Source organism: Lepidochelys kempii, chromosome 12, assembly GCF_965140285.1.
Source record: "Lepidochelys kempii isolate rLepKem1 chromosome 12, rLepKem1.hap1, whole genome shotgun sequence".
NCBI classification, from domain to species: domain Eukaryota; kingdom Metazoa; phylum Chordata; order Testudines; family Cheloniidae; genus Lepidochelys; species Lepidochelys kempii.
In genome coordinates this window covers 4,920,795-4,938,259 of record NC_136391.1, presented here as the reverse complement: position 1 = coordinate 4,938,259, position 17,465 = coordinate 4,920,795, and the positions used below count along the sequence as shown (strand labels likewise).

The following is a 17,465-nucleotide window of genomic DNA, read 5'->3' as shown; positions in this document are numbered from 1 at the left end:
GGGGGTGCAGCCCCAGGGGTGGGGGCTGGGGGTGGGGGAAGGGTGAGAGGGGGTGGGGGGTTCTGAGAGGGGGTGGGGGGGGCTGAGGTGGGAAGTGAGTCTGAGGGAGGGGCTGGGCGCGGAAGGGCAGGTTGGGGGGTGCAGCCCCAGGGGTGGGGGCTGGGTGTGGGGGAAGGGTGAGAGGGGGTGGGGGGTTCTGAGAGGGGGTGGGGGGGGCTGAGGTGGGAAGTGAGTCTGAGGGAGGGGCTGGGCGCGGAAGGGCAGGTTGGGGGGTGCAGCCCCAGGGGTGGGGGCTGGGGGTGGGGGAAGGGTGAGAGGGGGTGGGGGGTTCTGAGAGGGGGTGGGGGGGGCTGAGGTGGGAAGTGAGTCTGAGGGAGGGGCTGGGCGCGGAAGGGCAGGTTGGGGGGTGCAGCCCCAGGGGTGGGGGCTGGGCGTGGGGGAAGGGTGAGAGGGGGTGGGGGGTTCTGAGAGGGGGTGGGGGGGGGCTGAGGTGGGAAGTGAGTCTGAGGGAGGGGCTGGGCGCGGAAGGGCAGGTTGGGGGGTGCAGCCCCAGGGGTGGGGGCTGGGTGTGGGGGAAGGGTGAGAGGGGGTGGGGGGTTCTGAGAGGGGGTGGGGGGGGCTGAGGTGGGAAGTGAGTCTGAGGGAGGGGCTGGGCGCGGAAGGGCAGGTTGGGGGGTGCAGCCCCAGGGGTGGGGGCTGGGTGTGGGGGAAGGGTGAGAGGGGGTGGGGGGTTCTGAGAGGGGGTGGGGGGGGCTGAGGTGGGAAGTGAGTCTGAGGGAGGGGCTGGGCGCGGAAGGGCAGGTTGGGGGTGCAGCCCCAGGGGTGGGGGCTGGGTGTGGGGGAAGGGTGAGAGGGGGTGGGGGGTTCTGAGAGGGGGTGGGGGGGGCTGAGGTGGGAAGTGAGTCTGAGGGAGGGGCTGGGCACGGAAGGGCAGGTTGGGGGTGCAGCCCCAGGGGTGGGGGCTGGGTGTGGGGGAAGGGTGAGAGGGGGTGGGGGGTTCTGAGAGGGGGTGGGGGGGGGCTGAGGTGGGAAGTGAGTCTGAGGGAGGGGCTGGGCGCGGAAGGGCAGGTTGGGGGGTGCAGCCCCAGGGGTGGGGGCTGGGTGTGGGGGAAGGGTGAGAGGGGGTGGGGGGTTCTGAGAGGGGGTGGGGGGGGCTGAGGTGGGAAGTGAGTCTGAGGGAGGGGGGAAGGGCAGGTTGGGGGGTGCAGCCCCAGGGGTCGGGGTCGGTGCCGGTGCCGGGTGGGGGCTGGGCGCGGAAGGGCAGGTTGGGGGGTGCAGCCCAGGGGGCGAGAAGGGGGGCGTTGTCCCTGGGGTCAGCGCCATGCACTGGTGGCTGGGGGGGCTGCGGGCTGTGCTGCGGGGTCACTGTGCCCTGGGGAGGGCCGGGAGAGAGGCTGCGCGGGTGCCAGTCTGTGGATCTGGCCCTGGTCCCCCACTCTTTTATTGTGGGTCCTACTGTAACCCGCCCGCGGGCTCCCCCTGCCGCTGCTGCTGCAGGCGGCCTAGCGCAGGGCCTGTGAAATTGGACGCGGCTCCTTTAAGGCTTAAGAGCCCCCACCCTTCCGCGCATGCGCGCGAACTGCCGGGGTGGGCAGAGCGTCTCGCGCAGAGCCTGAGCGGCGCGCGCTGCCACAGAGGGGCCGCGCCCAGGACTCAGCCCGGCGCCGCGGGAGCGCGCCCCCTCGTCTGTCTCCTGCCCCGCGGGAGCGCGCCCCCGCCCCCGCCCGGCCCGGCCCGGCCCGCGAGGATGCGCCCGGGAGCGAGACGGGGCCGCTGGACTTCGCTGCCCGAGCCCGCGGCCCCGTGCCGCCTCCGGCCCGCAGGTGAGAGACCCGCCCGGCGGGGCTCTGGGAGGAGCTGGGGGGGCGCGGAGCGGGGAGGGGGTGCTGAGCGAGGGGGGCGCGGAGCGGGGGGGTGCTGGGGGTGGGGGGTGCAGAGCTGGGGGGGGGCGCGGAGCCAGGTGGGTGGGGGGCGTGGAGCTGGGGGCGGCGCTGAGTGAGGGGAGGGAGTGGGGGGCGCGGAGCTGGGGGGGTGCTGGGCGAGGGGAGGGGGTACTGAGGGAGGGGGATGCGGAGCTGGGGGGGTGCTGGGGGAGGGTGGGGGGTGCGGAGCTGGGGGGGGGCGCGGAGCCAGGTGGGTGGGGGGCGTAGACCTGGGGGGGGCGCTGGGCGAGGGGAGGGGGTGGGGGGTGCGGAGCTGGGGGGGTGCTGGGCGAGGGGGCGCGGGGGTGGGGGCGTGCTGAGCGAGGGGAGGGGGTGGGGGGTGCGGAGCTGGGGGGGTGCTGGGGGTGGGGGGCGCGGAGCTGGGGGGGTGCTGGGCGAGGGGAGGGGGTGGGGGGGTGCGGAGCTGGGGGGGTGCTGGGCGAGGGGGCGCGGGGGTGGGGGCGTGCTGAGCGAGGGGGTGGGGGGCGCGGAGCTGGGGGTGGCGCTGGGCGAGGGGAGGGGGTGGGGGGTGCGGAGCTGGGGGGGTGCTGGGCGAGGGGGCGCGGGGGTGGGGGCGTGCTGAGCGAGGGGAGGGGGTGGGGGGTGCGGAGCTGGGGGGGTGCTGGGCGAGGGGGCGCGGGGGTGGGGGCGTGCTGAGCGAGGGGGTGGGGGGCGCGGAGCTGGGGGTGGCGCTGAGCGAGGGGAGGGGGTGGGGGGGTGCTGGGGGAGTGTGGAGTTGGGGGTGGTGCTGAGCGAGGGTGCTATGCTCTAATAAATTGGTTAGTCTCTAAGATGCCACAAGTCCTCCTTTTCTTTTTACGGATACAGACTAACACGGCTGCTACTCTGAAACTAGCAAATCACATAGCGATGGCTGGGAAAAGTCCGCATTTGTCAGCAGTTTCTCCCAGTTACATGTTGTGTGCTCTAGTTTGTCCTTATAGTAGAATAGGTCTCTGCCATCACTGTGGGGTAGTAATTGACAAATGTGGACTTTTAGTGGTGAGTACTCTAGTCTTGAAGCCTTTTCACTTGCATATCCTTTGTGTTGCCTCTCTTCTTTTCCCATCTGCCCATGAGCTCTGTATTGAAATGGGTAAGAATTTGCTGTGCTAGGAGAACAGCCCATAAGTAAGGAGCATAGAAGCAGATGTGAAACAAGGTCAGTAGTGCTACGTATCTGCTCTTGGAATAATTGATAGCCATTGATGCACCATCGTTCAAAATGTTACTTTCAGTTAAAGCACAGGACTGACTGGGTGTTTGGAGATCTAGGTTCTGTTAAAAGCAACAAGGAGTCCTGTGGCATTACGCTAGCTGCCCCACTAAGGGGGGCTGGGAAGGAATTTTTCCCTTACCACTATATTGGCAAGGTGCAGTGGGGGTTTTTTCGCCTTCCTCACAGCAGGTTCAGGTGGGCTCTGTTCATACATAGCATGACGGCGGTAGACCATGTCGCAACTCTTTATTTAAGTGTATAGCGGATGTTCAGTGCAGGTACTCCATAAATGAAGGCACAAAAGAACGGAAAAATGGCTTGGAAAAGGAATTAAGGAGAGGTGCTTGGTAATGCCACAGACTTCCTGTGTGACTTTAGGCAAGTCTCAATTTCCCCATTGGTAAAATGGGGTTAATACCAACTCAGGGGCACTTTGAAAAGTAGATTATTTGTAAAGTATTTTGAGATTGAATATCTTTTCTACATAAGAGAAAATTTACTCTTGCAAGAGCTATGTGGTGCCCCTTAGCAAATTTGTAACATTCCTTACATCTGCATGTAAAATTGCTCAAACTGTTTACACGCATACACAATATCATTTGGGTCAGTACTGTTATGAGCTGGGTGAAATCTTGACCCCATTGAGGTTGATAGGTGTGAGTTCTGTTAACATAACTAAGCATAAGCTACACCTAAAGCAAAAGGTGTGTCTGAAACCACCCAGGACTTTTGGCTGACTGTTGTGTTGGGTAGGGGTGGTGTTTGTGTGGGAGGAGAGATCATGCACACACAATGAAAACCTACAAGAACAAAAAGAGAGGGAGAGGCCAGCCGAGAAAGCCAATCAGGAGCCTGTAAGCAAAGTTTGACCCTGGAAAAAGCTAGAAAGAGAGCTTTTGGGTCTGGTATTGGCTAAATAAAGAGGCTTGCTGGCTATGTAAGCTCAGTAAAAGGTTCTTTTGTTCTTGGTTCCTTCTATAGTCAGAGACACAGGACTTTGTACATTCTTTGTAAATAAACAAGATTGCATCAAAGAAAATATCAGACTTCATCAATTTCTACTTCCAACTGGAAAATATCCAAGGCCCCAAACTTTGACTAGCCACTTGTTACCCCTTTTCAACCCAGTATTTAGTGTCGCTGAAAGCAAACCTGATTTAGTCTGAATCAATTCAGCCTGCATGCATCTACTGCCAGTGGGAATGGTACTGAAATTGTTCAAATACTCCTCCCGCTATTGTCCCATAGTGTACCAGAGTCTTTCAGAATCTGAGTCCACTGCTTCTGTGTGTGTAGTGAACTATGGGATAGGTACCCAGAGGGAACTGTAACTGAAGTAGTTCAGAGCAGTACTAGTAGGGACATAGGACAAAGCTTCATGGTTCAGAATACAACTCAGTATGGCTAGTGTGGTTGCAGTGAATAGTTTGTGCTTAAAACAGTTCTGTCAAAAGCACTTCAGTTATTCAGATCTGTGCAGTAGATATAGTCTAAGACCATGTCTATACGGCAAACTTTGGTTGACGCAAGTTATGTTGGCATAAAGCCAGCCCACTGTTAGTATATTGCTCGTGAGTGTGCATACTTGGCTGCTTGCATCGGCGTTGTGCATACTCACCCGGAGTGCTTGTGTTGATGCACAGTGTAGTGCACCATGGGAGGTATCCTAGCGTGCAACACACCACTGTCCAGCACACTCTGTTGGGAAGTTTTGGAAATGGATAGTGGGGCAGAAATGAGTTGCGCGGGGATGACTATGAGCAAGGGGTCAGCTTCCCAGCGTGCAATTGTCCCCATCCCATAATGCCAGCTAAAGCTGTAATTTTTATGACTTTTTTTAAAAATCCCACCAACCCATGTGGACTGTCTTCTTTTTTTGCTGATGATGGCAAATCAACTTGAAGCACTCCTTCCATTTTTAGTCATTTCTAACATTAAAAAAATTGATCAGGTATGATGATCTGAGCATTAATTGATAAATTGTGGCCCTTGACTGACCGACTACTGTATTAACTTTGAGAGGACTACCTGTTAAAGATGTCTTAACATATCATTTTAAAAAGTTGATTTTTAAACATTTTCTTGAATATATATTTACATAATTGTTTTAGACTTGTCATGTTTTGTACCTTGTGTTTGTGGGAGAAAGGGCTTTCGAATGATACCTAACTTGACCCATTTCCAGAGACCTTATATTATAAAAATATCCACCAACTGAAGGATCTGGAGCTGAGGGGGCAGCAAGTCCCTCCACTTGCCATGTTACAGAGGATGATACCATTGAAATTATGATTTTTACATATCAAATGACACCTCCCTTTCCTTTCTATCATTAACTTGGCCACGGAATTACACATGCTCCCAGACTGATAGATACGGTGAATTTATTCAGGGACATCTTTTGATCTGCAGAAGTGCAAAGATGTGACACAGTCTTTATCATCAGGCACAAATGGGTTTTCCTGGATAATAATGGCAGAATAAACCAAAGTGTATTTTGTTTTCAGGATAGTTAAAATTCGTGTTATCATAGACCATTCTTTTATACAAAAGGAATCTATTTACAAGCAACCACAATGCTTCTGGTTAATAAACGTTTAATGTTGCTTGCAAAGTGAGGAGGCAGGGCCGGAGAAATGTGGATCATGATGAACCTCACCACCTTCTGCTTCAAGTGTGCAACGCACATTTCTTTGATCCTGCCTTCCCTGACATAAATATATAGCAACATGTATATTAAAACCAACAACCTGAAAATATACTAAACCAAGATAATTTACTGTACATGCTTCTCCCCTGGGAGAGGATGAGACAACAAACATGACAGCTGTGTAGCGATCTTCCTTACTGCAGGAAGAAGGTGCTCTGGTACTAGAGCGATGACTGTAGTATAAGAACTTATTGAATACAATATTAGAGTTTGCTTGAGTTCATATTTGACTTTGTCCATTAATCTTTCCCATGCCTAGTCCTCCTAGACTGTCTCATAAGGTTTATTACGTCTGAGGCAAGCCATAAAATACAGAAATACACAAAATCCAAGAAGATTCCCACCAAGATTTTCATTCAAAAAGTTTAATTTCCAGAAGGGACCATTAGGTCATTTAGCCTGACCTGCTGAATATTGCTTTTACCTGTTTAACCCTGTATTCAGCCCAGTAACTTTTGTGTTTGGCTAAAGCCTGCCCTCCAGAAAGATATCCAGGCAGTCTTGGTTTGAAGACATCAAGATGTGGAAAATCCACCCCTTCCCTTGGTATTTTGTTCTTATCCTTAAAAATGTTTGCCTTATTTCTAATTTGAATTTGTCTGGCTTCAGTTTCCAGCCACTGGTTCTTTTTATGTATTACTCTGCTAGATTAAAGACTCCTTTTGTATCTGGTATTTTCTCCCTATGAAAATACTTACAGACTGTAATCAAGTCACCTCTCAGTCGTCTTTTTCATAAACTAAAAACAGCTCTTTAAATCTCTCACCGTAAAAAAGCCATTTTCTCCAATCCCCAAATCATTTTTGTCTTTTCTGCACCCTCTCCAGTTTTTCAACATTCTTTTAAAAATGTGGATTCCAGAGCTAGACACGGTATTCCAGTACCTGACTCATCCATACCATATGCAGAGGTAAAATCTGCTTCATGCTCCTACTCGCTACTCCTGTTTTTATACATCTGGGGATCACATTAGCCCTTTTTGCCACAGTGCAGCACTGGGAGCTCATGTTCAGTTGTTTGCCCACTGTGACCTCTAGGACCTTTTTAGAGCCACTGCTTTCCAGGATACAACCCCCCTTCTGTTGGCACGGCTTGTATTCCTTGTTCCTAGATGTATAACTTTGTATTTGGCTGTATTAAAACACATCCTATGTCCTATAGTTTAAACTTTATCGTGTTAACTATATGTTGGAGTGATTTTTTTTTATGTGAATTCCATGCTGATGAAAGGTGCCAGTCTAACAGCCTTGGAGACTGAAGACTCTTATCTGTAGGACAGGTGCTGCAAGAGCAATAGAAATACAAACTTCATTTGTGTGCAGCCAATATACCTTTTCCCTGATCTGAAAAGACTGACTCGTATTTGAGAGAGTCTCGTTTCAGGATATAGGTGCACACAAATTTATTATCCATTTCGACACTTTTTTTAACGATAAAGTGGATTATTTTTCCTTATGAGCAGCCTCTCCTGATTACTTGATGGATTTGAACCCCTTATTCAACTTTCAGAGAATGAACTGCCACTTTCAATTTTGATCACATTTTTTCTCTTCGGAGAGTCAAATAATGTGTTTTTTTCAAACTTCTCTCGGTCTGCCTGCATTCCTCTCATATTCTGCTTGTAATACCTCTCCTATACTGCCTGTAATTCACAGAAATGGGTATACTGGAGTGTCTAAGCAAAACATAAGGTTGTATGGGTACCTGTCCTAGGACTCTTTATAACTGGGGTTGTATTTGCCTATTGAATATCAGCAAACATTCTTTTAAGATCAGATTATAGAGCAAATATGTAATGGCTCCCTTGGAACCAATATAGTCAGCCGTGTAGTGAATGCAGAATGCTTGAGGCAACACAGTATATACTGTTCAGACAGCAATACAGAGTTGTTATAACCATCAATCTTTAGTATAAATGCTACACAAATGCACAGTAGTTGACTATTCATATGGTATAGTTTATGATACATTAAACTTCAAAAAAACAAAACAAAACTCACCTATGTCCATGTTGGAGGTGACTGAAAATTGTTCCTGTCCAGCTGTTTGGCCTGTGTGAAATAAATACAAATAAACATCGAATAAAAATAAGCACATAAATCACATTGACAACTGGCACGAATTGGCCCCTTTGTTTGAACTTAGTAGAGAGGTGAAGTATTGAATCAGCACCAGAAATTAAACTTTCCTTTCGCCATCAGACTGAGATTGAGAGAGGTTATTAATTGCAGGGAGGGGTGTGTGTGTGTGTGTGAGTGAGGGGGAGAGAGAGAGAGGTATGCCCTTTTGTTTTTAATCCATGAGGTACAGGTTTTGTGCATAGACACAAGATTTTGATCTCCACCGTGTCGATCTGGCACATTCCCCCTGCACTAAATTAATTAAAAAACAAAACAAAACACTACCTCAGATGCCTTGCCTCTTGTTGAGGTCCTGCAAATGTAATTTTTTTTAAAAAGGCTTTGAGTTGTACCCGTGCAAAAAGTCTGAAATTAGCAATATCATAGAGAAAACCTAAAGGTGACTTTTTGTTCAGGGCAGCGAAGTGCCATCAGAAATTCACTAAATAAGGTAACATGCTGGATGCCTCAAATTGTAGTAGGAAAAATGGGTGTTCAGGGTGCCTAAGATTTTTTGTTTGTTTGTTTTCCTCTTGTACTGAAGTCTCCCAGAGTGATGCCCTGAAGCCCCAACACACACCATGGGGAGGTGTGATCTTAGCGCAGCACAGGGGTCTGTGTACTGACTTACCATTTGAACTTTGGCAAGTCATTTCTCTTCTCCCTATCTTAGTTTTTCCAACTTGTAGAATGGAGTAGTACTTGCCTCACAGGGGGATTGTGAGGGTTTGTTACTGTTTGAAACGTGCTACATATTATGCTATAACAGGGGTGGGCAAACTATGGCCTGCAGGCTGGATCCAGCTGGTCAGGGCTTTGGATCTGGCCCGTGGGATTGTCCCCCATGGTGCCAAAGGCCCCGTGCCACTCTCGGAAGCGGCCGGCACCACGTCCTTGGGGCCCTGAAGGAGGCAGAGGGCTCTGTTCGTTGCCCTTGCCTCCAGGCACTGCCCCCTGCAGCTCCCGTTGGCCAGGAATGGGGAACCGCAGCCAATGGGAGCTTCGGGGGCAGTACCTGGAGGCGTGGCAAGGGCAGCACGCGGCGCCCTGTGCCTACCCCTTCCCCAAGGGCTGCGCAGGGATGTGGTGCCGGCCGCTTCCCGGAGCAACGCGGCGTGGGGCCAGGGCAGGTGTGCAGGGAGCCTGCCCTGGCCCCGGTGCGCACCACTGCCACTCCAGAGCCACTTTAGGTAAGCAGCGCCGGGCCGGAGCCTGAACCCCTCCTGCACCCCGCCCCCCAACTCCCTGCCTGCACCCCGCACCCCCGTGCACCCCCAACCTCTGCCCTGCACCCCCTGCCACACATCGCACCCCTCCTGCATCCTAACCCCCTGCCCTGATCTCCCTCCTGCAGTCCGCACCCCTCCTTCACTCCAACCTCCTTCCCTGAGCCCCCTCATATACCCTGCACCCTCTCTTCTGCCCCAATCCCTTGCCCTGAGCCTGTTCCTGCACACCGCACCCCCCATCCACACCTCGCACTCCCTCCCGCACCCCAAGCCCCTGCCCCAGCCCTGCACACATTTCCCCACCCAGCTGTGGCCCTCGGCCCAAAAGTTTGCCCTACCCTGTGCTATAATGTCACAGCTATTACAGAACTGGTGTGGGGAGGGGGAAAGCAAGCGTTTACAGGTACACCTTCAGTTTAGAAATAGCACTTTAATATGAAAAATGTTTACTTGTTACAATAATCTTTGATATGACCAGTAACTCTAGGATTTGAGGGGGAAATCTCTCTCATCAGCTTTTGTGTGTGTGACAGCACCTTGTGTATGGTTAGTTTTTCCCTATAGCTTTCTTGGATCTTTCACACAGCAACAGGAGAAAGAAAAGGAGGACTTGTGGCACCTTAGAGACTAACAAATTTATTAGATCATAAGCTTTCATGGGCTACAGCCCACTTCATCGGATGCATAGAATGGAACATATAGTAAGAAGATATACACACACATACAGATACGTTGAAAGTTGCCATACAAACTGTGAGAGGCTAATTAGTTAAGGTGAGCTATTATCAGCAGGAGAAAAAAACTTTTATAGTGATAATCAAGATGGCCCATTTAGACAGTTGACAAGAAGGTGTGAGGATACTTCACTTAAGGAAATAGATTCAATATGTGTAATGACCCAACCACTCCCAGTCTCTATTCAAAAGTTAATGGTATCTAGTTTGCATATTAATTCAAGCTCAGCAATTTCTCATTGGAGTCGGTTTTTGAAGCTTTTCTATTGCAAAATGGCCACCCTTAAATCTTTTACTGAGTGGCCAGAGAGGTGGAAGTGTTCTCCTACCAGTTTTTGAATGTTATGATTCCTGATGTTTGTCCAGATTTGTGTCCATTTATTCTTTTACCTAGAGACTGTCCAGTTTGACCAATGTACATGGCAGAGGGGCATTGCTGGCACATGATGGCAGGTATCACATTGGTAGATGCGCAGGTGAACGAGCCTCTGATAGTGTGGCTGATGTGATTAGGTCCTATGATGGTGTCACTTGAATAAATATGTGGACAGAGTTGGGCTTTGTTGCAAGGATAGGTTCTTGGGTTAGTGTTTTTGTTGTGTGGTTGCTGGAGAGTATTTGCTTCAGGTTGGGGGGCTGTCTGTAAGCGAGGACTGGTCTGTCTCCCAAGATCTGTGAGAGTGAGGGATCATTTTTCAGCATAGGTTGTAAATCTGTGATGATGCGCTGGAGAGGTTTTAGTTGGGGGCTGAAGGTGATGGCTAGTGGTGGTGTTATTTTCTTTGTTGGGCCTGTCCTGTAGTAGGTGACTTCTGGGTACTCTTCTGGCTCTGTCAATCTGTTTTTTCACTTCAACAGCTGGGTATTGTAGTTTTAAGAATGCTTGATAGAGATCTTGTAGGTGTTTGTCTCTGTCTGAGGGATTGGAGCAAATGTGGTTGTATCTTGGAGCTTGGCTATAGACAATGGATCGTGTGGTGTGTCCTGGATGGAAGCTGGAGGCAAGTAGGTAAGTATAGCGGTCAGTAGGTTTCCGGTATAGGGTGGTGTTTATGTGACCATTGCTTATTAGCACAGTGGTGTCCAGGAAATGGACCGCTTGTGTGGATTGATCTAGGCTGAGGTTAATGGTGGGATGGAAATTGTTGAAATCATGGTGGAATTCCTCAAGGGCTTCTTTTCCATGGGTCCAGATGATGAAGATGTCATCAATAAAGCGCAGGTAGAGTAGGGGCGTTAGGGGACGAGAGCTAAAGAAGTGTTGATCTAAGTCAGCCATAAAAATGTTGGCATACTGTGGGGCCGTGCGGGTACCCATAGCCGTACCGCTGACTTGAAGGTATATATTGTCCCCAAATGTGAAATAGTTGAGTGAGGACAAAGTCACAAAGCTCAGCCACCCGGTTTGCCATGACATTATCGGGGATACTGTTCCTGACGGCTTGTAGTCCATCTTTGTGTGGAATGTTGGTGTAGAGGGCTTCTACATCCATAGTGGCCAGGATGGTGTTTTCAGGAAGATCACCGATGGATTGTAGTTTCCTCAGGAAGTCAGTGGGGTCTCAAAGATAGCTGGGAGTGCTGGTAGCTTAGGGCCTGTGGAGGGAGTCTACATAGCCAGACAACTCTGCTGTCAGGGTGCCAATGCTGAGATGATGGGGCATCCAGGATTTCCAGGTTTATGGATCTTGGGAAGCAGATAGAATGCCTCTGGTTGGGGTTTTAGGCATGTGTCTGCACAGATCTGTTCCTGTTCTTTTTCAGGGAGTTTCTTGAGCAGATGGTGTAGTTTCTTTTGGTAATCCTCAGTGGGATCAGAGGATAATGGCCTGTAGAATGTGGAGTTAGAGAGCTGCCTAGCAGCCTCTTGTTCATATTCCAACTTATTCATGATGACGACAGAACCTCCTTTGTCAGCCTTTTTGATTATGATGTCAGAGTTGTTCCTCAGGCTGTTGATGGTGGTGTGTTCAGCACGGCTGAGGTTATGGGGCAAATGATGCTGCTTTTCCACAATTTCAGCCCATGCATGTTGACGGAAGCAATCTATGTAGAAGTCCAGTCTGTTGTTTCGACCTTCAGGAGGAGTCCACGCAGAATCCTTCTTTTTGTAGTGTTGGTAGGAAGGACTCTGTGGGTTAGTATGTTGTTCAGAGGTGTGTTGGAAATATTCCTTGAGTCAGAGTCGTCGGAAGTAGGATTCTAGGTCACCACAGAACTGTATCACGTTCGTGGCCCTGGAGGGACAAAAGGAGAGGCCCCCAAGATAGGACAGACTCTTCTGCCGGGCTAAGAGTATAATGAGAAAGATTGTCGCATTTTAAAAAATTCTCTAACTGTAACCCACAAAACTGGCAGGGGCATTCAAGGCTGGGATAGGACCTGCAAATACTTTCAACTCATTTTTAAAAATTAACTATTTAAAGTTGACTATATCAAATTCCTTTCTGAAACTGTATAATGTTTGGGATATAAACTTGTTTATTTCATATTGAATCATATGCTTAATCTCCCTGAATGTAACTGCCTGTCTGTGACTTGGAACGTTCTGCTCAGCCTTAGATCCAGAATATCACCAGCTTTGTGTAATATTATCTGAGCGGGTTTCAGAGATTAATCGTTCTTAAGAACAAGCCATGGCCATTGTGATCACTCTTGTATAATCTGTGTAGCACAGACCATAGAACTTCATGTGGTGATCCCTATGTGGAGTGTGGTAACTTGTGGTAGAGTTAGATCATATCTTTTAGAAAGACATCCAGTCTTGATGTAAAGATTTAAAGTGATGGAGAATCTACTGCATTCCATATTAGGCTGACCCAACAAATTGAAAATGAGTACTTGTGGCACGTTAGAGACTAACAAATTTATTTGAGCATAAGCTTTCGTGAGGAGTTACTCAACCAATTTCTAACTGAGACTAGGGCTTGGTTGAGAATGAGCAGATTGATACTCGGTCTAGACAAAATGAAGGCGACGGCTGTGGAATGGAAGAAGGAATTGGAAGAATTAGTGGAGGTAGGTTTCAGAGTAACAGCCGTGTTAGTCTGTATTCGCAAAAAGAAAAGGAGTACTTGTGGCACCCTAGAGACTAACCAATTTATTTGAGCATAAGCTTTCGTGAGCTACAGCTCACTTCATCGGATGCATACTGTGGAAACTGCAGAAGACATTATATACACAGAGACCATGAAACAATACCTCCTCCCACCCCACTCTCCTGCTGGTAATAGCTTATCTAAAGTGACCACTCTCTTTACAATGTGTATGATAATCAAGGTGGGCCATTTCCAGCACAAATCCAGGTTTTTTCACCCCCCTCCTTTTTTCCAAAAACCAGACACACAAACTCACTCTCCTGCTGGTAATAGCTCATCCAAACTGACCACTCTCTTTACAATGTGTGTGATAATCAAGGTGGGCCATTTCCAGCATAAATCCAAGTTTAACCAGAACGTCGGGGGGGGGGGGGGGGGGAGGAAAAAAACAAGGGGAAATAGGCTACCTTGCATAATGACTTAGCCACTCCCAGTCTCTATTTAAGCCTAAATTAATAGTATCTAATTTGCAAATGAATTCCAATTCAGCAGTTTCTCGCTGGAGTCTGGATTTGAAGTTTTTTTGTTTTAAGATAGCGACCTTCATGTCTGTAATTGTGTGACCAGAGAGATTGAAGTATTCTCCGACTGGTTTATGAATGTTACAATTCTTGACATCTGATTTGTGTCCATTTATTCTTTTACGTAGAGACTGTCCAGTTTGACCAATGTAAATGGCAGAGGGGCATTGCTGGCACATGATGGCATATATCACATTGGTGGATGTGCAGGTGAACGAGCCTCTGATAGTGTGGCTGATGTTATTAGGCCCTGTGATGGTGTCCCCTGAATAGATATGTGGGCACAGTTGGCAATGGGCTTTGTTGCAAGGATAGGTTCCTGGGTTAGTGGTTCTGTTGTATGGTATGTGGTTGTTGGTGAGTATTTGCTTCAGGTTGGGGGGCTGTCTGTAGGCAAGGACTGGCCTGTCTCCCAAGATTTGTGAGTGTGTTGGGTCATCCTTCAGGATAGGTTGTAGATCCTTAATAATGCATTGGAGGGGTTTTAGTTGGGGGCTGAAGGTGACGGCTAGTGGCGTTCTGTTATTTTCTTTGTTAGGCCTGTCCTGTAGCAGGTGACTTCTGGGAACTTTTCTGGCTCTATCAATCTGTTTCTTCACTTCAGCAGGTGGGTACTGTAGTTGTAAGAATGCTTGATAGAGATCTTGTAGGTGTTTGTCTCTGTCTGAGGGGGTGGAGCAAATGCGGTTGTATCGCAGAGCTTGGCTGTAGACGATGGATTGTGTGGTGTGGTCAGGGTGAAAGCTGGAGGCATGTAGGTAGGAATAGCAGTCAGTAGGTTTCTGGTATAGGGTGGTGTTTATGTGACCATTGTTTATTAGCACTGTAGTGTCCAGGAAGTGGACCTCTTGTGTGGACTAGACCAGGCTGAGGTTGATGGTGGGATGGAAATTGTTGAAATCATGGTGGAATTCCTCAAGGGCTTCTTTTCCATGGGTCCAGATGATGAAGATGTCATCAGTATAGCGCAAGTAGAGTAGGGGCATTAGGGGACGAGAGCTGAGGAAGCGTTGTTCTAAATCAGCCATAAAAGTGTTGGCATACTGTGGGGCCATGCGGGTACCCATAGCACTGCCACTGATCTGAAGGTATACATTGTCCCCAAATGTAAAATAGTTATGGGTAAGGACAAAGTCACAAAGTTCAGCCACCAGGTTAGCCGTGACATTATTGGGGATAGTGTTCTTGACGGCTTGTAGTCCATCTTTGTGTGGAATGTTGGTGTAGAGGGCTTCTACATCCATAGTGGCCAGGATGGTGTTATCAGGAAGATCACCGATGGATTGTAGTTTCCTCAGGAAGTCAGTGGTGTCTCAAAGATAGCTGGGAGTGCTGGTAGCGTAGGGCCTGAGGAGGGAGTCTACATAGCCAGACAATCCTGCTGTCAGGGTGCCAATGCCTGAGATGATGGGGTGCCCAGGATTTCCAGGTTTATGGATCTTAGGTAGTAGATAGAATATCCCAGGTCGGGGTTCCAGGGGTGTGTCTGTGCGGATTTGATCTTGTGCTTTTTCAGGAAGTTTCTTGAGCAAATGCTGTAGTTACTTTTGGTAACTCTCAGTGGGATCATAGGGTAATGTCTTGTAGAAAGTGGACACAAATCAGATGTCAAGAATTGTAACATTCATAAACCAGTCGGAGAATACTTCAATCTCTCTGGTCACGCAGTTACAGACATGAAGGTCGCTATCTTAAAACAAAAAAACTTCAAATCCAGACTCCAGCAAGAAACTGCTGAATTGGAATTCATTTGCAAATTGGATACTATTAATTTAGGCTTAAATAGAGACTGGGAGTGGCTAAGTCATTATGCAAGGTAGCCTATTTCCCCTTGTTTTTTTCCTACCCCCCCCCCCCCCAACGTTCTGGTTAAACTTGGATTTATGCTGGAAATGGCCCACCTTGATTATCATGCAGACTGTAGGGAGAGTGGTCACTTTGGATGAACTATTACCAGCAGGAGAGTGAGTTTGTGTGTGTGGTTTTTGGGAAAAAAAGGGGGGGGGGGTGAGAACCTAGATTTGTGCTGGAAATGGCCCACCTTGATTATCATACACATTGTAAAGAGAGTGGTCACTTTGGGCTATTACCAGCAGGAGAGTGAATTTGTGGGGGGCGGAGGGTGAGAAAAACCTGGATTTGTGCTGGAAATGGACCAACTTGATTATCATACACATTATAAGGAGAGTGATCACTTTAGATAAGCTATTACCAGCAGGAGAGTGGGGTGGGAGGAGGTATTGTTTCATGGTCTCTGTGTATATAATGTCTTCTGCAGTTTCCACAGTATGCATCCGATGAAGTGAGCTGTAGCTCACGAAAGCTTATGCTCAAATAAATTGGTTAGTCTCTAAGGTGCCACAAGTACTCCTTTTCTTTTAGTGGAGGTAGTTTCAGCTCTTTGGTTGAGGGAAGAAATATGTTTGCTATTTTTCACACAAGTTTGCAACCTAGCAATCTTGTTGGTTGCCAGATTTTCTAGGTTGCAGTTGTGCTCCAGGCTTTTTTTCTTTTTGCACCTGGCTAGAAGTCTGTGATTATTTTGTTCAGACGTATGGGTCTTCATCACTTGACGATTGGATTGCTGTAATGCTCTGAATGTAGGGCTGCATTTTAATATTTGGAATCCTCAACTAATGAGGCAGCCTTCGTACTTAGTGATATTTCCCACAGGGATTGCATCACAGCTGTGTTCTTCCTTTGCACTGGCTTCTAGTTTTGATTTTGGGTGTAATTCAAAGTTTTGGGTTGATTTGTATGTGAGACAACTACAGTTGAGAGCAGCTGAGGCGTACAAACTGACAATCCTCTGTGTTTAACTGAGTATGTTGCTTGGAGAACGTTTCAGGGAGGGGCTCTAAAGCTTGCTTTACTCCCCTGCTCCAGCAAAGCCCAAGTCTGACCTTTGAGGCATGCTTACAAGTTCAGTGTATTTTCCCAGGCTTTTAAGAAGAGGGAGGGTAAGGAGGATTTAGGGAGCTGCTGATTGTTCTGATGGATTAATTGTTTAAGGCAGAGTAAGCTATTTTAATTTTCTTTTTATTCACTTTTAGCAATTTAAAAGAATACAGTAATTATAAAGAAACATGTTAACATAGCCAAAAGATATGTAAACTTATATTTTTTCTATGACTCAGTGATTTTGTCCGCAGTTCAATGTTGAATGACCATTCATAATTTAGCATAGAGTAACAGCAGAATGAAAGCATGACTTAACATTTAAAAAGAAAAGGAGTACTTGTGGCACCTTAAGAGACTAACAAATTTATTAGAGCATAAGCTTTCTTGAGCTACAGCTCACTTTATTGGATTTGTGAGCTACAGCTCACTTCATTGGATGCATCCGATGAAGTGAGCTGTAGCTCCCGAAAGCTTATGCTCTAATAAATTTGTTAGTCTCTAAGGTGCCACAAGTACTCCTTTTCTTTTTACGGATACAGACTAACACGGCTGCTACTCTGAAACTTAACATTTAAAGGAACTCTGTCCAGTTAAAAAATCATTCTTCCTCCTTAAAAGAAAATCGAGTATAATTACAAATAAAACTTAAATTCTCAAAGTTTAGAAGGGAAAATTTGTTTTTAGTTTGTGCATTTTAAGTTTTGTGGTTTCCTCTGCATTATCAGTTAGGTTACAATCTTGTAAAGACTTAGCGTGTGTTAAACATGATTGAAGTTAAGCATGTGCATAAATCTTTGCAGGATTCAGGGCCAAGTACTCCTTTTCTTTTCCCTCTGTTGTGTTATTTCACGCAACAGGGAAAAGAGAGAGGTTTAAAAGGAAAATGTGTTTGTAAAACCAGAGAACTGGACAGTTACAAAGCAGATTGTTTTTACAGTGCCCTGTATAATGGGGCTTAGGCCTCTAGGTGCTACTGCAGTACAAATAATAATAAATCAGAAATATTTTAAT

General features: G+C 48.1%; 1 protein-coding gene across 3 annotated transcripts in view; it reads left to right on the top strand.

Annotated features, from left to right (window-relative positions):
- The first annotated feature begins 1,589 nt into the window (after nt 1-1,589).
- Nucleotides 1,590-17,465, top strand: part of GFOD2 (Gfo/Idh/MocA-like oxidoreductase domain containing 2) — a 50,295-nt gene continuing 34,419 nt past the window's right edge. For 2 of the 3 annotated variants that reach the window (XR_012154448.2, XM_073307224.2), the window contains exon 1: nt 1,735-1,823. Coding sequence is in view for 1 of the 3 variants with exons in the window: in XM_073307225.2 (XP_073163326.1) it covers nt 1,748-1,823 (76 nt within the window). In the remaining 2 variants the exon portion in view is untranslated. Of the gene's footprint in view, nt 1,824-17,465 lie in introns of all 3 variants that reach the window. The other variant, XM_073307225.2, reaches the window with a different exon arrangement.